Here is a 23006-nt window from a genome sequence, read left to right as displayed (position 1 = left end):
TCCATGTGTGATGGTACAAACACATACTGTATCTGCCCAACTCAATTCAGACAGAGAAAAATAACCTGGAGCCATGTTCCAGGTCAACTGTGCAGCTCAGGGTTTTTGATTTGTTCTTGTTAACTGTGAGGAATGCGACGTCCCTAAACTATGAGTACATCTTGTTCCCAAGGGAACATTAATAGTTTCAACTGAAGAAACCAGTTTCTAAAAGGTGTGGTCCGGTTGTAAAAGACACTAAACCTGTTCGATTGGCTGGCAAAACCAAACATGATTAAAGTGAGGATGGATTTTATGACTGAAATAAAAGCCACCCAACTTCAACTAACCATGCACTTCTTTGTCTTTTTGTAGTACTGGTTACAGCAGATACTCATCATCATTTGATAAACGCCCAGCCGTAATAGATTCCTGTGCTGATGTCTGCTGGAAGATTGTCCTCCACCGAATCCGGGAAGTTGGCTGTAAATCCCAACATAAGAGACAGAAGGAGAAAAGAGGAATAAAAACCAAAGAAACAGGCAAAAGTAAAGAAAGAAGATAAAAGTTATAGGTTGTAAGTGGCTGAATTTGCAATTTTTTTTTTTTTAGAAGGAAACAAGTAATCTATTGTATTATGTTTTTGAGCCTTTCAATCTGTCTTACTAACCCTACTTCTTGTGGGAACTCCAGAAAATTGCTGCAACAGATGAGATGATAAACGTGTTTCTTTCTCAATTTCTGAGATAAATGTCAAGACACTTTGGATAACTTTAATTAAATATTGGACTCTGACTACAACAAAATTAATTTAAAAGCAATAATAAAAAGCAACCAAGTGCCTTTGGTTAGTGCATCATATTTTATAATGCAAGAAGACAACATTTATGACACAGGATAATAATTTCAGGCCTCAGAAAGGCTTTCATGAATTAAATAGACCTAAAAAATTACAGATGCAGGTTTCCAGCAATTACAACAGGCTTTACAGAGAATGTAAAAACTTCACATCCACAGTTTCCTGTTATCTCAAATTTAAAAGAAACAGTAAAAAGAAAATACTCCTTCACAAAAACTGAATATTTTTTAAAGGGCAATAGTTTGTCTGTTTCCAACTTTCACATACGATTATAGAAAAAATAATTCATGTTCATAAACTTGTAAGGCTTTTGCTGTATATACACATTAAATACATAACATTTTTTAGTCTAATCATTCAAAAATGTTTGACTATAACTAATAAAAAGGGGGCAAAAAAATGCTTAGTCATTCAAGCTTAGTGTTTTTCCCCAAATCGTTCATCACCTTGGCTGATAAAACCAAGACCTTGATATCAAGCATCAACAAATTCAAATCCTGCAGTGGTATGTGGTATAACTTCTTAAAACGTCTTTGTGTATTCTGCTTCGACCAAATCTGGTCGAATGTAGGATTTCAGACAGATAGAAACAGTTTCTGCAGTGTTTCTCCAACAGAAACACTGCAGCAGACGGTGTTGGCAGCATGAAATAGTAAAACTCATCATGAAGGTTACATAAGTTGCAACTTTATTATAGTTTTGATGGTGATGAACTACGCAATATTATCTTTTACAGACAATGATGCTGCAATGCTGACTTAGGTATATGAAGATATTGAGTTATCTTTTTTTTAAGTTTATGGTTCATTCAATTAAAAAAAAACAAAAAACATCTGATCGGTGACTTTTATTTGTCCTCTCTACTAAAAGATTCAAAATATACAGAAGGTCCAGATAATAATGCAAGAATATATACAGTTCAGGCTATGTGCAGTTTAACAACTGATGTCAGAAAATAGCGTTTTAACACAGAACCACGTGAAAAGACACAGAGGTTGACTGTTTATGTGACAGCTGACAGATTTTATAATAAGGCTGTACATGTAAACAGAAACGTGCTCAGGGCACAAAGCGCTGCCCTCTCTGCCAGCCATCAGTGACCATTGATGATGCTCTGAGACGTGGACGCAGCGGACGAGGAAGAGACCGGAGACGAATTGGTCGTGCTGGTGAAGAAGTTGTCTTCTTTCAGTTTGCTGTGCTCCGGGAGCTCCAGCTGAACCTTGGCCTCCTCGATGTCACTGTTGATGGCCGCTATGAGATCCTCTGTCAGCAAGGACAAAAAGGCAGTTTGTGCGTCAGGAGATAAATAGCACAAGAAAAGGGAAGAAACTGTGTTGCTGGCACTTTGACTCGTTTCTTTCACTAAAGTACAAATGCATGAATATGACTTTCATATTCCAGTTTCGAAAAACGCAGATGACAGCATACCGAGTGAGGGAAAGCTCTTCTCTGAGCGGATGTAGCCCACCAGAACGGCACTCAGAGTCTGTCCATAAAAGTCTTCTTTGAATTTGTGAATGATGTGCGTCTCCTAGAACCCCAAACACATGCACACGAATTTCAAAAGCAGATAATTTGCCAAAATGTATTGAAATGCTCAATCAATCACAATTCCATCTGGAGTTTTCCTTTTAGCAGAGCAAAACGACCCTGATACAAGCAGGTGTGTGATGCCGGGAACACATATCTGCCCAATTCAATGCAAAAACTTGAGTAACTATTTCCTGGAGCCATGTTAGGTCAAATGCATAGCACAGGGCTTAAGTTTCTGTTCAGATAACTTTACAGATCTTGTCACTCAGGGACGATTAAAGGTGTCAACGGAAGAAATTACAAATACCATCAGCCAACCAAACAGGTTTAAAGTGAGGATGAGTTTTATGACTGAAATGAAAGCCACCCAACTTGCCCTTACCATGGACTTCTTTGTGTTTTTGTAATACGGGTTCCAGCCGATGCTCATCACCATTTTGTAAACATCGCCATTCCCGATACATGCCCAGCCGTAATAGATTCCTGTGCTGATATCTGCTGGAAGATTGTCCACCACCGAATCCGGAAAGTTGGCTGTAAATCCCAACATAAGAGACAGAAGGAGAAAAGAGGAATAAAAACCAAAGAAACAGGCAAAAGTAAAGAAAGAGGCAGAGGTAAGCAAGACGATAAATGCTCTAAGTTGTAAGTGACTGAATTGATTATTTTTAGAAGGGAACAACTGATTTATTATATCTTGTTTTTTCCCCCCCTTTTTATATGATAAAACTAAAGTTGATCAAAAAAGACAATATTTGCAACTCTGCTTAGATTTATTTACTTTAGAGGATTTATTCTGACCTTGACAAAGCAGCACCAGATAAAACAAATGAATAGGCATGTCACACAGCACATCTGAATTTGAATCATTTTGTTGTGCAATTACATCCAAGTTCTATTAACTAGGTTATCTGAAGTGTTTCAAAAACGGAAGACTATCTAATTAGACTCTTTTAAAAAGGTTTATTTTGGTAGATTAAACCTGCTTCATTTGTGAAACCAAAAAGTTCATCTCTGTTGGAGAAAGTTTGCAAAATTACTTTTCACAAAATCTGAACTGGCTTATTATTTAACAATAAAAACATTCACACGTTATGTTACTGCATATGCTTACACATAAAAGGGATGATTTTTTAGTTTCTTCAATTAACGATGTATTCAAGACTACTACCTCTGTAATGTTAATTAACTTTTACATTTGATATTTAACACATTTTAGCTGCAAGTATTTTGTATGGCCATATTATTTGGTGACTATTGTTAAATTCTGAATCATGTTTTGAAACAATGCACACTTGTTCGGTTCGCTGGCATTATTCACTCCTGATAAAAATGGATACGATGGATAAAATGGATAAAGTAAAAGTTATAAGAAGAAACGTGCCTTTGCTACCAACCCGAGGAACTCCATATACATTTCTTTATTCTCCTGTATTGGTCTTTGTCCGTCTGCTCAATTCCTCTATTTATGTCAGGTTACATAAAACACGACTTCACATTTTGGACAGAATCACCCGGACATACTGAGTCAACAGCTGCGCTCTTAGCATCAGTCAAGTTCCGTTACGCAACTCACATACCTACGTAAAAAGATTAGCTCCGTTTACGTACAAATTTATAATGATCGTTGCGAATAACGCTCACGTAAAGCATAAATTGCTGATCCGGTGACGTACCAAACCACTTAGCTGGACTTGTTACGTTACGATCCAGCCTCTGCATAATTCCGAGAATCAGTAAAGAATCTGTTACCATAGACTTTACGTTATTTACGTAGACAGTTATGTACCATATTATCTAACTGGTAACCTCATAGTTTGGTGCCCGTTTCTTGCCTCACCCGTGGGAATTCCGAGTTCTTTGCTTCCTCTTCCAAAACCTCGAACGACCTCTCCTCGGCAGAAGTACGGGAGGCTCTTCATGTTTTGTATCCCGGAAACAGCTGCTTTAGATGGGGCTACAGAATGACCTCGAACACGGCACAAGGAAGTGAGCCTGGCTGTTCCGACTGGAACGGTTTTAACGGCTAGCACTCTGCTATGAGAAAACAATATATTTATGTACATTTATTCTGAAGTTAAGCTCCAGCGCCCGAGTCTGAGTCAGCTTTTCCTACCGAGGTGCCTCCCGCAAGCTGGTTAAAGTTGAACCTCAGTCACTGAGCAGAGATGATGATGAAAGTTCACCAGCTATGCTAGCGGTGCTAACTACCTTCATCAGCCACTAACAGATCCTGAAGAGGGTGAAACCATGGATAAATTAAAGACAACTGTTTCTATAGCAACCCGGGGGATGACAGTACTTCTTTCTGGACGGCTGCAACGTGGTGTGCTGAAGATCAAGCTCATCTTCTTCTTCTTCTTCTTTAGATTTTAACGGCAGCTTGCATCCATTTGCGTTGCACTACTGCCCTCTATTGCCTCCTACCACCTACACCTCAAATTCTCTTAAAAATCCCAGTGTTTTTTAAAAAACGGAAAATCTTCTTTTTCCCCTCAATACTATTCAGCTGACCGATCACCTTCTCAAATTTCAATTCCCTACTAACACCTAGTTCTGTTTTTAATAATCTTCTTTGACTTGCGTATTTCCTACATTTAATCAAAACATGTCCCACTGTTTCTACTTCATCACACCATCTACATAAACCAGTAAGGTGTTTCCCCATCTTAAAAAGAGTTCCGTTTAGGAAACTATGCCCAGTTCTTATTCTATTTATAATTATCTCTTCTCTCCTGTTTAATCCTCTGATCCTTTCTACATCGACTGTATTTTGTATTCTAAATAAATGTCTTCCATTTATTTCATTTACCCACCTAGCTTCCCATATCTTCTTGCTTTCTTTCCAAATTATACTTTTGCCTTCAGATTTAGATAACTTTATTTGCATATCAATATCATCTTTTTTAATTGTCTCCTTAGCCAGCCTGTCCGCTCTTTCATTCCCCATAATACCTACATGAGCAGGAGTCCAGAATAATACAACATTTTTATTTTGTTCATATATCCTATGATGAACCGCCATAATCTCATATAAAATATTTTGATGATTTTTTGTACGTCCCTTTCCGATACTCGTCAACGCAGATAGAGAGTCACTACAAACTATTATTTTATTCCTATCAGTTTCCTCCACCCATTCTAAAGCTACTAAAATAGCGCCTAGTTCTACCGCGAATACACTCAAATAATCAGATGTTCTTTTTGAAATACTAATCTTTAATTCAGGAATCACTATGGCTATACTGGTTGCTTCACTTTTAGGGTCTTTCGACCCATCCGTATAAATTTGCAAATATTCATTATATTTATTCTGCATTTGATTATAAAATTCTTGGCAAGTATCTAATGTGTTCCTTTTCCTAATATTTGTTAGTGTTCTGTCTACATTAATATATTTCCAAATCCACGTCGGTCTCAAAGGCCACAATACAGTTGGACTAAATTCCTTATAATATACATTAAAAATTTCCGCTCTATCATCCCCAACCCACCCAAAGCTATCCATTTGTTTCTTTCCTCTTTCCCAACACTCTCCTAATAATTTCTTAACCGGGTGATCTGCATTATGTCCTTTTAAACTTATCCAATAATTGACCATTAGCTGCTGTCTTCTAATGCCTAATGGCATTTCTCCTGACTCTACTTGTAATGCACATATTGGTGTTGATTTAACTGCCCCTAAACATATTCTCATTGCTCTGGCTTGAATAACATCTAACTTTTTTAACCTAGTTTTAGCTGCTGATCCATACACCACACTCCCATAATCTATTCTTGATCTAATTAGAGACACATATATATTTTTAAGGGAATCGAAATTTGCACCCCATGTCAACCCAGCTAAACACCTCATAATGTTTAGAACCTTTTTATTCTTCTCCATAATATGTTCTATGTGATTTCCCCAAGTTAGTTTCTTATCAAAAACTACTCCCAAAAAACGAAACCAATCAACGCTTTCTAACTCTTTCCCATATAAACACAACTTTTTATCAACCCCTATTTTTTTATTTGTGAAAAACATTACTTTTGTCTTTTCAATTGAAAATTTAAAGCCCCACTTTACTCCCCGCTTACCCACTTTATCTATACCTTCCTGTATTTTCACAATAAGATGGTCCACATTTCTTCCCCTTTTCCATAATGCTCCATCATCAGCAAAAAGTGACTTACCAAAACCGCTGGATACTTCTTTAAAAATATCGTTGATCATAACTGAAAATAATGTTAGACTTACCACACTTCCTTGAGGGGTTCCATTTTCTATTTTACATAATTTCGAAAACTGACATCCTATTTTAACTTGAATATTTCTATCCCGTAAAAAATCCCATAACCAATTAAACATATTACCTCCTATACCTATCTGATGTAATTTAATCATTAACCCTTCCCTCCATAACATATCATATGCTTTCTCCACATCAAAAAATACAGCAACAACAGTTTCCTTATTAATAATCTGAGCTTTTCTAATATCATCCTCTAAACATAAAATAGGATCCATTGTTCCTCTCCCTCTATGAAAACCACTCTGATAAGGAGCAATTAAATGTTTTGACTCCAAATATTGTGTCAATCTCTCATTCACCATCCTTTCCATCAGTTTACACAGATTAGATGTTAAAGCTATTGGTCTGTAATTTACAGGGTTACTCTGATCTTTCCCAGGTTTCTTCAACGGAATAATAATAGCTTCTTTCCACTTACAAGGCAGTCTCCCCTCCTTCCAAATCTTATTGAATAAAATTAATAATTTATTTAAAACTTCCTCACTTACATGTCTTAGCATTATATAACACACCTCATCCTTACCTGGAGCACTATTCCTAGTTCTATCCAAAGCTCTTTTTAGTTCTCCAATAGAGAAAGGATAATTCATCAGATCATTATTATTCTCCTTTCTTCTTAAGATTCCATCATATTCCTTTTTAGTTCTCTCCCTTCCCTCCATTTCATTACCTAATAAATTTTTCACCACTATGTATCTCCACAAATGTTCTCACTAACATATCAGCCTTTTCCTTGTCAGTTACAGCTACTATATCATTTTTATTTAGTATAGGATAACTCCATTCCCTTCTATCTCCTCCCATTTTTTTGATCATCCCCCAAACATCCCCTAGTTTTGTACTACTGCCAATTGTGTCACAGAAACCTCTCCAGTATTCTCTTTTTGTGCTCCTTATTGTTCTCCTGACTTTGGCTTGTGACTTTTTATATTCAATTAAATGTTGAAAATTATGAGACCTTTTAACCAATTTAAATGCTTTATTTCTTTCTCTAACTGCTTTCCTACACTCTTCATTCCACCATGGAACTAACTTACTCCTATTTTTCCCTGATGTTTTTGGAATAGCCTCCTCTGCAGCAACTAAAATACCCTGACTAATCACTCGGTTCATACTTTCAATACTCTGATCATTTTGAACATTTAAAATTTTCCTATCACATAGGTTATAAAATTCCTCCCAATTTGCTTTCTCAAATATCCACTTTCCTCCTATCATTTCAGGCCTATGCACCTGGCCCATCCTTATTTTGCTGATTATAATGTAGTGATCACTACCAAATGACTTATTTTTAACTTGCCAATCACATAGTGGAGCTAAACAGCTAGAAACAAATGTCAGATCTAGTACAGATTCCTTACCTGAATTTATATCAATTCTTGTCTTCTTTCCATTATTCAAGCAAACCAAATTATTACTATCTAGAAATTCTTCTAAAATGTTCCCATTATAATCTACTTTTTCACTACCCCATAATGAATGATGTGCATTAAAATCTCCACACCAAATAACATTTGGTTATTTGGTGAGGTAAGTAAACTCTTCAAGTTTACTTACCTCAAGCTTTTTACAAGGATTGTAAAAATTTAAAACCAACAGTACCTTCTCTTCCACCCATATTTCAGTTGCAACATACTCCAAATCTCCTTTTCTTCCAATAACTTTATACGGAATACCTTCTTTAATCAAAGAAAGACACCCTCCCCCATTTCCTTCTTCTCGATCATATCTAACTGCAATATATCCATCTAATTTAAAATCCAAAAAAGGCCTCAGCCAAGTTTCCTGTATAGAAATTACATCAGGTTTTTCTTTTAACTCGTAAATAAACTGTTTAAAATCTTGCCCATTTGACAGAAGACTCCTCGCATTCCATTGCAATATTGAGACTATCCTTCTTGACTTGCCTGACTACACAGTTCCCCCCTTATGTCCTCCCACCGAATATTCTTTAAGTCTAAACTATGGCATGCTGCCTTTACAATAATCTGAATCCTTCCCGTTTTTGATTTCACATCCGATGTTGTATTTATAACTCCTGCAATAAAAGTCATTATTTTCTTTTTTTCCTCTTCAATTTTCTTTTCAACCATTTCCATAATTTTTGAAATTACTTGCTTTTCTCCTGTTAGAGATTTCCCAGTTTGTTTCTCTTTCTCAACTACTTTACACGCCTCTGCATATGTTACTTTCTGCGTAACTTTTGTTTTCTGTATCATTGATTGTCGTTTCATTACCTCGCATCCCCAAAAAGCGACACTATGCTCTCCTCCACAACTACAGCACTTTGGTTTAACTCCAACTCCACATTTACCATATTCATGGTCTCCAGAACAACGGGCACATCTCCTTTTTCCTTTACACATTTTTGCAATGTGGCCAAATTCCTGACAGTTGAAGCACCTCACTGGTTTGGGCACATATTCCCTGACACTAAATCTTATCAAGCCAAAGAAAACCTCCCTTGGCATTTCTTTTGTTTCAAACTCCAGCAACACAGTTTCTGTTTCAATCTTCTCTGTAACCCTTGTCATTCTTCGTGCTCCTTTTACTTCCTTGTTTCTTTCTTTCAGATTCTCAATTAATTCCTTCATGTCAACACTTAACGGCACTCCTGTTATGATTCCTTTGCTTTCATTATTTCTTTTTTCACCCACTTTAACAACTGCTCTAATTTTGACTTTACACACCCATCCAAGCTTTTTCGCCTTTTCAACCTGACCTTCAGAATTACAGCCAATCAAAAGATTTCCATCTCTCAGTACTTTAGCATGTTTAATTTCCCCAACATGTGTCTTAAGTGCTTTTGTTAGTTTAAGTGGATCAATCTTCTTGACTCCTTCTCCTTCATCAAATCTTATTATAATGTTCAGATTTTGTCTTTTTGGTGCTTCTTTTCCTTCCTCAATTCCTTCATTACCAGTGTCTTCAGTGCTTTCCTCATTTCCTTTTTTCCTCTTTCTTTCAGCAGCTCGCTGCTTCTTTCCACCCTTTCCCACCCTTTCCCACTCTTTATCTTCATTCCGACCACTCCTTCCTTCCTCGTCACTACACTCCATACTATTACAGTCACTTCTTTCCAAATCCAACGTCGTCATGTTCCGAATTAAGTCGGATTTAACACTGAACGCTATCACCGATCTGTTCACAGCCTGTTCACAGTATTTTGTAAATAATACACAAAAATAAAAGAAAATTATATCGAGGTCCATAGGCCTTATATTTCATGAAAGAGAAACACCAAATTTACTACGCAAAAGAGACGCTTCATTTAGTAATAAGAAAACATTTCAGCCAGAAATATTATCATGCGCATTTTGTACCTGTCATATTGGTGTGTTGAAGAGCAAAGAAAAAAAGAAAAAACAAAACAAAACATCAACTTGAAGTGTGTGCTTCCGCGAGGGGGCGATCACTGGCAGAATAGTGATCGATAGAGCACAATGAGAAAACGGCTTTAGATATGCAACTTCTAAAAATATTCTCAATGTTATCATGTTTCTTATCCATGAAAACCCTAAAAGGTGGGCGTTCTCTGACAGGTTGGTTTTGACACCTTTCGAGCAGTGTTGTAAAGTAAGGAAGTAAAAACACTTCACTACTTTACTTAAGTATATTTTGGAGTACTTCATACTTTCCTCAAGTATGAAAATTTTTGATAACTTTCACTTTTACTTCACTATATTTCCGAACTTAATTGCGTACTTTTACTCCGATACATTTTCAATGTGTGGTTTAGTTACTCGTTACAAAAAAGCGAGAGAGAGAAACGCAAGTGTTTTGACCCCACCTACTGATTAGCAAGTAGCAAGTAGGCTACTTGCCTGGGCTTGTTCATCACCTCCAATAGGATACACTTGTTTCGCTTCTCCAATTAAACACAAAGCAAGTCTCGCAATCAGCAGCAGCCACATGGAGGAGGAGACCGAGACCACAAAGACTGCAACTACGTCAGACACGGCTCCAGGGGAACCACCAGCTGGTGATGAGAGCCTATGGCCTTATTTAAACACAATATACTCTTTCGTGGGTGTTAAAGATTCGTCGTACCGCATGCAGTTTATGTTATTCCTGCCCGAAGATGTGAAAATTCTATCTTACAAAAACTCCCCGTCCAACTTGAAGAAACACATCGAGGTAACTTCTTATGAAATGGTTATAATCCTCCTGTTTCAGTAACTATAGCTTGGTCACTAGGCACTATTGTGAAATCTTGAGCATAACGTTACCTGTATAGATGAACTTTGTTTGGCATTGTTTCATTTCCACACGTGGTGTATTTAGCTTAGGCCTAATGTTGACTGTAGCAGGCTACCTAGACTCCTCTGTTCAAAGGGGGACAGAAGCCATAGCGATAGCAATTTAGACTGAATTTAACGAATAATAATCAGTTGTAAAGCAGGTTAAGTTAACCTTGTGCTATAGGTAAAGCACCTAATTTTCTTAACTAAATGATGCCTGCAGGTATATCTATTAGCAGGTTTAATTTTGCCTGCACTTGGTTGTGTACATTATTTCAAGTGTATTTGACAAGTTTACCAAAATATAAAAAAAAGTCATTCAAACTACATTTGCCTTGTTTTACTTTTTACTTATACTTTTCATTACATTACTTGAGTACATCCATTTTTACAGCAATTTCCATACTTAAGTAAAAGACGTTTCAGATACTTTAAGACTTTAACTCAAGTAACATTTCAGTCAGTGGCTTGGACTTTTACCAAAGTCATATTTTGGAGAGGTACTTGTACTTTTACTTGACTCTGAGATTTCAGTACTTTATACAACACTGCTTTCGAGACACGTTTGAGTGGAATGTTTTACAGTCCGTGATGAATATGTTCTCTGCTCCATGGTGTGCAATTTCCCGCTACCAACATCATAATAGTTTAAGCTTTTTTTTTTTTTTTTTTTTTTTAACTATCGCACAATTCATCAGTAGGTATGAAAACTCAAATAATATATAAATTAAACTATGGCTAATATGTACATTGCTATCCCGGAAAGAAATTCTGGATATTTTTTGGGGGGGGTGGGTTGGGATCTGTAGGAAGGACATTAAAGGAGGGGAGTAATCTCTTAAACTAGAAAATTTCGGAAGAAATTTAGCCGGGGCCTGCCGAGGCGCGCCCGTGGGGTTTGGGCACGGCGTCGTCGCTACAAATCGGCATCGACGCTAAAGAACGCCGCGACGTAATCAGTGGCACGCGGAGAACCGCAAGAACGTTAAGCGAGGTGGACGTGCACCATTCGGTACGATTTAAAATATTGTCAAGGCTTTTATTTTGGAAGTTTTGTTAAACTTCATTTCAAAGGGACAAACTAATCCCATGCGTAATAGTCCTTGGGTGAAAATAGTTATATAATGCTCAAAACACAAGTAGCTGATGTAAAAATATTCAAGGCTTTTATTTTGAAATTTTCAGTATGCTTCATTTTAAAGTTCCGAACTAATACCACGTGTAAGAGTGCTTTGGATGAAAAAGTCAAATAAAGCCAAAAAGAGCAATTACGTCATGTAAAAATATTCAGGGCTTTTATTTTGAAATTTTCAATATGCTTAATTTTAAAGTTCCAAACTAATCCCATGTGTAACAGTTACTGAGTTAAATCAGTTATATACAGCCCATAGCAGCAAGTAGTTCTAAAGGCCAGTTCTCAGTCCTGATCTGTTTCAACTGAGGATAGATAGAACTACAGCGATGCGTATTTGTAGTCCTGACCACCAGCCAATAGCCTCTTGAGTTCCGTTGCCATGGTAAATAATGGTCTCAGCAGGTGTGAGCTGTGAATCATACATGCTCAAACACACAATTGTGTGTTTGAGCCTACACGTTTTACTGAAAAAAAGCATTGGAAACAAATCCTTCGTGTTCGGGAACCGTAATACATATTCGAAAAGCGTTTCGAGCGTATGAGAGGGCAATGTGTCTTCTGCTATAGTCCCGAGATTCATATCTGTACCTCAGTCAGAGCATTTACAGCGATGAGAGAAAGAAATGTTGTGCCCAGATCTGAAATTCTATTCAAATACATGGGAGAGAGCCTCAGACAGCCTCAGAAAATCCTGTCGCATGACTTTGCTCTGAAGCACCGTGACAGAAAACCGTACGGTCTAGATAAATTTCGAAAACATTTTACCGGAGCAGACAGGCGTATCAATGTCAGGACCGATTTTGATACTAATCGTGCGATATTTGTGGGCGTGATGGCGATTTCAAAAATGATTTGGGCTGAAAAAGTTGTCTTCATCTCTCACTCTAAGCAGCCAGAGACGCACTCTAACTTTAGGAAAAATGAGAAACTTTGGGTCGCTTAGAGGCAAATTGTGGACAAACCGTAACTGGTATCGACGAGCCGTCTTCACTTTCGAAGAGATCACAGACGTATCTACAAAATGAAATTTGAATGGCATTTCTAGGTGAAATTGTGACGACACAGAAAATCCTCAAAAATAGGGTATTTCTAGGATTTTTCCCATTGACTTATAATGGGTTTTTTTTCGTAGTTTTTTGCGAATTATGTCGCCACGTTAAGCCCAAATCCCACCAAAAGTAATAGCTGGAATGGCGTGAATTTTCTGGACGTTTTGATACCTCATTTGTAGGTGTGCACCCAGCGGTACGAGCCGCATTAACGGTTACGGAAGAAAAATAAAGAAGAAGAAAGAAACACTTCTCCGACAATAGTAATAGGTTCCTGCCATTGCTTTGCATGGCAGGCCCCAATTACCGCAGTGAAGTTGGTCTCAAGTTGGATATTCGAAACTATGCACAATTCTGGAAGCTTTTTATCATCACTGTTTTTTTTTTTTTTTTTTGGTTACCTTTGTGTTTCAAGTAAATTGGCGAGGCAACTGTGGTGTTGCAATCAAAGAAATAATTGAACCTCCAGATTTAAGATTATTAGACACTTTTGGTGTGATTATGCTCCTACGTACGGAAGAGGATTAGGGCCACCGAAAAAAAAAAGAATTCTGACTTTAAAGTCAGAATACTAAGATTAAAGTCAGAATACTGAGATTAAAGTCAGAATTCTAAAATTAACGTCAGAATTCTGAGTTTAAAGTCAGAATTCTGAGTTTAAAATCAGAATTGTGAGTTTAAAGTCAGAATTCTGATTTTAAAATCAGAATTGTGAGTTTAAAGTCAGAATTCTAAAATTAACGTCAGAATTCTGAGTTTAAAGTCAGAATTCTAAAATTAACGTCAGAATTCTGAGTTTAAAGTCAGAATTCTGAGTTTAAAGTCAGAATTCTGAGTTTAAAATCAGAATTCTAAGATTAACGTCAGAATTGTGAGTTTAAAGTCAGAATTCTAAGATTAACGTCAGAATTCTAAGATTAAAGTCAGAATTCTGAGTTTAAAGTCAGAATTCTGAGTTTAAAATCAGAATTTTTATATTAAAGTCAGAATACTGAGATTAAAGTCAGAATTGTGAGTTTAAAGTCAGAATTCTAAGATTAACGTCAGAATTCTAAGATTAAAGTCAGAATACTGAGATTAAAGTCAGAATACTGAGATTAACGTCAGAATACTGAGATTAACGTCAGAATTGTGAGTTTAAAGTCAGAATTCTAAGATTAACGTCAGAATTCTAAGATTAAAGTCAGAATTCTGAGTTTAAAGTCAGAATTTTAAGATTAAAGTCAGAATACTGAGATTAAAGTCAGAATTCTCTTTTTTTTTCCTGTGGCCCTTATCCTCTTCCGTACCTACGTGTTGGAGGCTGTTTGGTTGTAAAATCTGAAGGTAAATGAAATATAACAATTCGCCCTTGGTGGCGCTCTTGTGCACAAGAGAGGTGAGGAACCTGTGAAGAGAAGAGATGTTTTCTGGTTCGACAAAAAAACGTTGCCATGTGCTACTTCCAGTTATGTGCTTGTGTGACCGGTGGACTTCTGCGTTGTGTGTGTTATGAGGTGATCGGACAAACCACAAAACACCAAGTCTGGGTTTGGAGGCGGTCTCCGTTTATTTAATCTGTCAATCGGGAGATATTAGCATTAGCATGTAGCATGTGCTCCAGTTCTCCAACCCGATCTATACAAAATAATAGCGTTAGCATGCATCAAATGTTATAAATGTTACATTTGAGTAATAGCAACTCAAATGAAAATGCAAAAGGGAAGAGGAAATTAATAACTTAATATTTATAACAGTCCTGGAGGACCCTGAACAAAAGAAGAAGAAAGTAAGGCAGAGTTGGAGGACCAACCCCTTATAGCAGATGAACACAAGGACAGTCAAGTATAAGAGGACAAATACATTAAAGAAAACATTTTGTGAAAATATACAACTATTAATATAGACCCAGTTACACTTGATCATTATGTTTATTTGACCTAGTGTGTCATACACAACAGCAACTTAAAAGGCGAGAAGCATCTCTTTGGGTGCGGCTCAAGGGCAGTAAACAACTCTTAGTTTCTTTTCCTTGTTTTACGCCTGATCTAATTTATAACGCACTTTACATATGGAACAGGAATTTCCTGTAGCGGCACTCTTTACCTAACTCTGCAGCCAATAGTAACAACCATCATGGGCGTAACTTTCTGAAGGACTGTGTGGACAAGTGCCCACCAACTTTGGCCTGACAGGGACAATCCCCATCAAAATTTCCTACAGCTTTTTTTCTTTCTGTGACCGCATCCAAGGGTGCAACCTTACGTTGCAAGTTGGTGGGAACACGGGAAAAGGGGGGGTAGACTGGGGGTGGAGGCCCTCACAGTTATGAAATTGGAAGGTCTTTTTTGACATATGTCTTTCAGTTGGTGATGGAAATACAAAAAAAAAAACCCTTTCAGTAATATTGTAATTTATGGAGAAAGTTTTCCCCCTTTTCCACCGGCTCTACATCAGCAGCCCGGCGCGGCACGGCTCGGCCCGGCTCTGCTGGCTTGACTCGGCTCGGCTCGGCTCTGTAGCAGGTGCCGCCTCCTGGCGGTGGGGGGCTGTAGCGCCCCGCCTCCAGGCGCCACGTGCTTGTGCTTCGTTATTACGCGACCTAACGGGAGTTGTTTTTCTGAGACAAAAGAAGAAGAGAGAGCTGAGCTATTGTTTTATAGCCTGACTGTGATTTTTCTGAGACTTCAAGAAAATGCACGGTGGGAGGAACGCTGCCATTGTGGCAAGGAGGAGGATAGCTGATCTCTGAGCTGAAAATTGTTTTCCAATTCTAGCTTCCGAGTCTGGAAATGGCTAAAGGGCGATTCCTTTTTTCACCAGTTTCGGCATCTTTAATCGACTCTAGTTTAAAAACTACAACCCCTATACTCTTCAAACCTGGACTGGATTATTCTGCTCTAATAGCAGAATATTTAAAACCATGTTTGTGATTTGTGAAACTTTAATCAATATTGTATTGTTTAAAAATGAAGCAATCAGAGAGAACAGTGAGTAATCTGTGTACATTACACTAGAGCAGGTGTCTCAAACTCCAGTCCTCGAGGGCCGCAGTCCTGCAACTTTTAGATGTGCCTCTGCTGCACCACACCTGAATAGAATAATTAGGTCATTAGCAAGGCTGGGAGAACTGATCTACACAAGGCGGAGGTAATTAAGCCATTTCATTCCAGTGGTTTGTACCTGTGGCACATCTAAAAACTGCAGGTGTGTGGCCCTCAAGGACTGGAGTTTGAGACCCCTGCACTAGAGCTATCAATGCAATTATTTGGCTTTTTTGTGAATATGTTCTAACTTGTGCATCAATAACATGAGAGAACTTATGACTGTAAACTTCTCTCCTTGTGAAACCACATCTCACTCTTGTTCTCTTTCTCCTTTTTGGTCTCTCTAAAACTCAGCACTCAAATAAAGGACATGTCTACATTTTAGTATATGTCAACATTACGCATGAGTCTAAACAATGATTTTTATTTCCAGGAACAGGGATTTACAAATCTATATTCAACTCTGCAACTGTTTCAAACACTGTGGAAAATCCCCCTCGTTCTTGGTAAAGGATAAAAGTTTTACTCAACATTCTCAAAAAAATGATACATTCAAATGCATATAAAACTAATCTCTGACTGGAAGGAACTATAAAATCATGTGCAAATGACTGCTGGCTTCTTTATAGAACTCACTATCCTGAGGCCGTCTTGAAACCATGCCATTCTGCAACCAAAGCTGGCACCAGCTGCTACTGAAACTCACCTTTGCACTGGGATCACTGTGGACGCTGTTCCTGGCCCTTCAGCTGGAGTCACCCTTGTCTACTCACCTAATCCACAGTAATCGCTCATTGGAGTACAGGGATTATGACTTCGGCCCAGAGGGGGTGTGCAACTGCTCAGCAATCCAGGAGGGAAACACAGAGGCGCTGCAGGAAGCCAAACTATTAACCAACACAAAAGAGTTCCAGAAAAATATTCAGATCCCTGATGAGTATTACATCAATGAAACCAAAGACTGCAGGTGTGTTGCTTTAAACTACAGAGCATCGCAGAACTATTCATAACCCTAGAATTTTTTCACATTTTGTTGCAATTTTATGACAGAAAAACATTGAGTAGAACGAGATTATGAGTACACTTGTATTCAAATCCCCTAAGACCATTAAAGGACAGATTAATTTATAGATGAGGAAAAAATGACACATAGACAAACTCTGTTTGCTAATAAAATAACTTCTGAAGACAATTGATTGTAATGGATTTTATTCATTGATAACTGAGCCACTCCTATGATCCATCTAAGCATAAATGTCATTTCTGAGGAAAGAAATGAGAAAACATTTTCCTTCTACTTCGCAGTTATGCAGCACTTTGTATTGCTCTGTCACATAAAACCTCAATATGCTGGTTTGTGGTTGCATCGCAACAACATGTGAAACGTTTAAGGGCTTTGGATATTGTTGCTAAGATTTTTATTTCTTTTAGAAAATCAATCATTTCAGTGACACATAATGACTTTCAACATTGTTACAGGAAATTCAAGTCAAAGAGGAAATATATAACATTTTCCCTTAGCAAAGAAGAAGAAGACTTTCCTCTGGCTTATTCTATAGTTGTTCATCACAAAGTAAGTGCATTCTAACATTACATTTAATTATATATTACATATACATTCTCATTTCTGTTATTGTTGACTTTCTACTCATTGCTAATAATGGCAAAACATTTAAATATTACATCAGGTCAAAAGAAACAAACATTTTTATTTCTAAAATGTGAGCTTACTGAATACTATATTTAATACCTGCTTAAAGGTTTTGATTTTAAGAAGGTACTTTTGATCTGACAAATGAGCCTCATCCGAATCCCTTTCCCATCATTTTTCCCCATCACATGAAATGAAACAGTATTTGAGTCAATGGCACAACAATGCAGAGAAGACACAGATTGTGATGTTATTAAAATAAATAAAGAAAATGTAAGCAGGCACTTGCTTATTCTGGAAAAAGTGACAGAGATTTTGTGATGTTTCTCTTTCAAGGGTTTAAAACTGCTAGAAAACTGAACATGCATTTCCTCACAGGTCAATGTTTCACTCCTGTAGAAAGAAAAGGAACATAATTTTGTTTTTCGTCATATTTTAGGTGCAGAACTTTGAGCGACTGCTACGAGCCATCTATGCACCTCAGAACATTTATTGTATTCATGTGGACAAAAAATCCCAGCCCTCTGTAATAGCTGCCATTAGCAGCATCGCTTCCTGTTTCCCCAATGTCTTCATGGTCAGAAAGGCTGAGACCGTGGTCTATGCTGGGTGGACTCGTGTCCAAGCTGACCTCAACTGCATGGCTGACCTTTATGAATACAGTGCAGAGTGGAAATACTTCATCAACCTGTGTGGACAAGACTTCCCTCTAAAAACCAATTTGGAAATGGTAAGAATACTGCGCTCACTGAAAGGCAGCAACAGCATGGAGTCCGAAGATGTGTCTCAAGCTAAGAAGTGGAGGGTATCAACTGTTCACCAGATTGTTAATGGGATAATCAAGGTACATTTGGAAACGTTTGTGGTTTGTGTTGAGACCTAATTATCAATACTTTATTAATTTTTATTTACTCTGCGTTTTCAGTCGACAGGAAAGTCAAAGAGTCCGCCTCCCTTCAACTTCCCCATTAAGTCAGGAAATGCCTATATCGTGGTAACTCGGGGCTACGTCCAGAGTGTTTTGAACGACACTCGAGTACAAGCTCTTATCGAATGGTTCAAAGACACCTACAGTCCTGATGAGTTCCTGTGGGCGACCATTCAACGAGTCCCCGGTGTGCCTGGCTCGACGAGACCCCACACTAAGTACGATCAAACGGACATGAATGCCATTGTACGACTAGTGAAATGGGCGTCGCATGAAGGATCACAGCATTCAGCAGTGTATCCTCCGTGTGAGGGCAGCCACATACGGTCAATTTGTGTATATGGAGCTGGGGATGTAAAATGGCTGCTGGAGAACCATCACCTATTTGCCAACAAATTTGATGTGTACAAAGATCCCATTCCTGTCTTCTGCTTGGAGAAACATCTCAGACAGAAAGCTCTGGCTGAATCAGAAGGTGAAATTCTTTCTGGTCTTAATAGATTACTTGAAACAAGATGATCTACTGGAACATATTTATGGTTGGATAGTAAATTTTTATCTGTGGGGGTGAAAACGGTGGAGGGGGGCAGGGGAGTTTATGAATACTTTGAGGCCACTGTGGTTCAGAGGTAGCAATTCATCCTGTAACCAGTGTGTAGAAGCCTAAATTCAGTTTTGTTCGTTCAGACCTTTAAGATAAATAAAATTTATATTTCTTATGATAATTTGTTTATTTGGATAAAAATGATTACTAGTTAAATCTCCAATGCATACAAATTTGTTACATTGGACTATACTAAAGCCGTCTTTTATTTGCAGTTAAGGATTTTAGGGTGTGGCTAGGGAACAATAGTTGGGCAGTTGGAGTTTAGCCACACAGTTTGTTGACCTCTCTCTTTAGACTCTCTTATTTACTTTTTATTATTTTGTGTAAAAGTAACATTTGTACCGTTTTTATTTCTGAAGTAAACGGTTTAACTTTATCCAGTCTGGTTTTTTGTCGTTTTGTCATCAACTGGACCGAATGGGAAAGACGGAGAGCGTCAAGCTTATGATCAGCTTATGAATACAAATGATCAGCCGATGTAATCAAGCCGACATGACTTGCTAACATCTGTTTATCTTTTCTTTTCCTTGTGACATTTTCTGTTTTGACAGCAGTCTGTCTTTCTATAAGGCCGGAAGTCTAGACAATCTGGCTGACTGCAGATAATACTTGATAAACAAAAACGCATTTGGACTTGTGTGTTTACTAAAAATTTGATTAGTTAAATATTTTAGCTAATCAACCTCTGCTCACAATTCTCTAGTAGGCAAGTCTCATTTGTTATTGACCAATTTTATTTTTTTCTCCCTTCATCAGTCCTAAAGTAAATGTAGTTAAGATGAAAGGCATAATGTTTATAGTTTTTTGGTAATACAAATCAATGGATCCCGATGAGAGCATTTTTTATTAGAAAATCACAAGAAACAAATAAAAGAAGAAACAGACTGGGAGACAAAAAAATGGGATGTTAAGGGCTTAATTTAAATATTCAGTCTTGTAAAACAATAATCATTACTGGTACACACTGCAAGTTATTAGTAGCTCTGAAGATTTTTTAAAAAGTGATGGGGAAAAAGTTTATTGTGGTGGCCAGCAGTAGATGAGTGCATTGAACAGGAAGTCAGTGAGTGTACCATTTGTGTCATGAAATGGGGGGAGATAGTGAGGCAGGACGCTTAGACCCAGGTAGAAGTAAAGTGATGGTTTAATGATGACTAGTGATGTTACGTGATGTGCCGAAGCTTCGAGGCGTGTGTCGAGTAATGGAGGAGGCGTTTCCGTAAAGCGCGTATCGAGGCTTGCTTCATTTAGGGGAGGAGCCGAAAACGATGACGTCCGAAGCCTCGCTGCCCGGCTGTACCACGTGACTGCTTCGGGAAGTGGCTCAAAGTTTGGCGCGGGGTTTGACAGCTTTAGAAACCCCACAGGCTCCATTCAAAATGTGGGTTGTTGTAGGGGAGTTGCGGTCAGTTGAGAGAGTGGATAGCGTTTTGATAGTTTGGATAGCAGAGTTTGGATAGTGGTTATTTAGTTTGAGACAGTTAGTTTGGTGTTTGGAGAGTTTAGGAGAGACAGATAGACAGATAGATAGGAGATTTAGGAGCACGAGGACAGGATAGGAGTAGGATGGAGCCGGCGAGAAAGAGGAGGTTTTCTCCTATGTTAGGGCTTATTTTGATTTGATAAGCCCTAACAAGGTAAGGTGAGCTGAACATTTGCAGATGCATTAGGTTTGCTTATGAGGAACTGTATTTTTCACTGTTTCTTATTTTCTGTAAAGGTGAGGTGTTTATTTTGCTCCAAGGAGTTGGGGTACAATAATAACACCTCATCCATGTAGTGTCAAAAAAGAGAAATCGTTTGAAACCAAAAACTGTGGAGAAATTGTTGTTTCTTAATAAAAATGCACAAAATCATCCAAGTTACACAAGCATTAGCCTATTCACTACCCCCTCCCTAGTTCCACAAGCACTTTCACTGTCCTGATTAAGCCCATGCCATTTTTCTAGTCACAGAAAAACATTACACAACATGCCATATCACATGACACTACTATTTTGGGAACATTTACACACAGAGAATACATTCAAACAATATTTTATTATACACATATGTGTATACATAATTTATGTAGACAAATGATTTCGTCCTACACCTTTTGTGACGTCATTCCCAAGAGCCATAATAGACAAAAATTCAATGCATCACACGTGTTAAGATACAGCTGGCTGTGATTATACACCTGGCCAGTAGGTGGTTTCGCGTGCGCATGAAGCTTCAAGAAATGAACCCTTTCTCGAACCAGTTGGCTCAAGTGGTTCAATGCCTCATGAGGCTTCATCTCACCATCACTAATGATGAGCAAGTCCGAAATACAAACAGTCCAACAACCAGGCAGCACGGCAGAACAGAATCCAGGGTTCAGCACCGGTAGCAACTGGCAAAACGAATGGACGACTGACAGACAGACAGCACAGCCGACAGACAACTGGCTTGACACACGACAAGGACCCGACAAAGACACAGAGACACAGGTGACACTAAATACACAGGAGGTAATCAGGGAACGAGACACACCTGGGAACTAATCAAGGGGAGACAGGACAACACGGAGACTCAGAAACAAAGGGAACTCAAAATTAATACACAGAAAAACTCAAATCATGACAATTTGTCAAAAGCAGCATAGTATGCCTTGTACTGCACCAGTGCATAAATGGAAATGGGCTGCCAACCCCTGGGAGAGAATCCATCTGGACTTTGCAGAGGACCACAAGCAGATGTTTCTGGTAGTTATGGATGCCTATGCTAGATGGCCAGAGATTATTCCTATGCATACTACTACTTCAGTTAAAACCATTGAAACACTGAGAAATTTGTTTGCTGCTTACGGGTTACCGAAAGACGTTGTAACAGATAACAGTCCTCAGTTTGTTTCACAAGATTTTGAGTCATTTCTAAAAAAAAAATGGAGTGCAGCACATTAAGTCACCTGCATACCACCCTGCCAGCAATGGATTAGCAGAACGCGTAGTCCAAAATCTTTAAAAGTCGCTAGCAAAGAATCGAGCCGTAGGTGACACTTGAGCACTGTGTTGCAAATTTTCTTTAAGGGTACAGAAACACACCCCATAAAACTACAGGGAAAACTCCTGCTGAGTTATTCCTAAAAGGACAAGTTCGAACTGTAGCTCCAAAGTGACAACACTGGCACGGCTTCCTTTAGACGGGCTCTTTATTAAATGCCGTGAAAACTATAGAAATAAAACACAAAGCTTTCAGGGGTGTCAAACTCCAGTCCTCAAGGGCCAGTGTCCTGCAACTTTTAGATGTGCCTCTGCTGCACCACACCTGAATAGAATAATTAGGTCATTAAGGCTCTGGAGAACTGATCTGCAGAAGGAGGAGGTAATTAAGCCATTTCATTCCAGTGTTTTGTACCTGTGGCACATTTAAAAACTGCAGGACACCGACCCTTGAGGACTGGAGTTTGACACCTGTGCTTTAGACAAAGATACATTTGCAGACAGACAGGTGACACGTGCTTTAACAAAGGTTACCTTGTGGCCGCCTGCCACTTCGGAGGTCTTTAACATATTAATTTTTCGTCATCCACTCTAAATTAAAATATTATGTAATTAAAACACCGTAACCAATAAATTTACAAAATATTACAAACATAACTACAAAATACCTTGACAGCTACTGAATACGAGGCTGCTACCCATAGCTCTGCTCCAGGCATCTGCTCCTTCCCTGT

The 23006-nt window shown here is 38.2% G+C and overlaps 1 protein-coding gene and 1 pseudogene across 3 annotated transcripts; one reads left to right on the top strand and one right to left on the bottom strand.

The window, feature by feature from the left end:
• Positions 1 to 1503: 1503 nt before the first annotated feature.
• On the bottom strand, positions 1504 to 4747 carry rfk (riboflavin kinase). Of its 3 annotated transcripts, none has more exons than XM_023344249.1 (5): positions 4491 to 4747; positions 4215 to 4411; positions 2757 to 2908; positions 2270 to 2372; positions 1504 to 2104 (listed from the first exon to the last, which is right to left on the bottom strand). In XM_023344249.1, the coding sequence occupies exons 2-5, from the start codon at positions 4294 to 4296 to the stop codon at positions 1932 to 1934; spliced, it is 510 nt and encodes a 169-aa protein (XP_023200017.1). In that variant the 5' UTR covers positions 4297 to 4411; positions 4491 to 4747; the 3' UTR covers positions 1504 to 1931. The 3 variants fall into 3 exon arrangements, with proteins under 3 accessions (XP_023200017.1, XP_023200016.1, XP_014324169.2); XM_023344248.1 differs by having other exon boundaries at positions 4215 to 4408; XM_014468683.2 differs by having other exon boundaries at positions 4215 to 4747.
• An 11980-nt stretch (positions 4748 to 16727) lies between these two features.
• LOC106700355 lies at positions 16728 to 19825 on the top strand (annotated as a pseudogene).
• The last annotated feature ends 3181 nt before the right edge of the window (positions 19826 to 23006 follow it).

Source organism: Xiphophorus maculatus, chromosome 12 (genome assembly GCF_002775205.1).
Source record: "Xiphophorus maculatus strain JP 163 A chromosome 12, X_maculatus-5.0-male, whole genome shotgun sequence".
Taxonomy (NCBI): domain Eukaryota; kingdom Metazoa; phylum Chordata; class Actinopteri; order Cyprinodontiformes; family Poeciliidae; genus Xiphophorus; species Xiphophorus maculatus.
Note: the sequence above shows the minus strand (reverse complement) of the source record. Positions and strands in the feature narration are given on the sequence as shown.

Coding starts and splice junctions, on each gene's coding strand:
- rfk (XM_014468683.2), bottom strand. CDS start 4,440: ATGTACATAAATATATTGTTTTCTCATAGCAGAGTGCTAGCCGTTAAA. Junction 2,909..4,214: donor AGAACTCGGAATTCCCACGG/GTGAGGCAAGAA, acceptor TGGGATTTACAG/CCAACTTTCCGGATTCGGTG. Junction 2,373..2,756: donor AAAACACAAAGAAGTCCATG/GTAAGGGCAAGT, acceptor TTGGGGTTCTAG/GAGACGCACATCATTCACAA.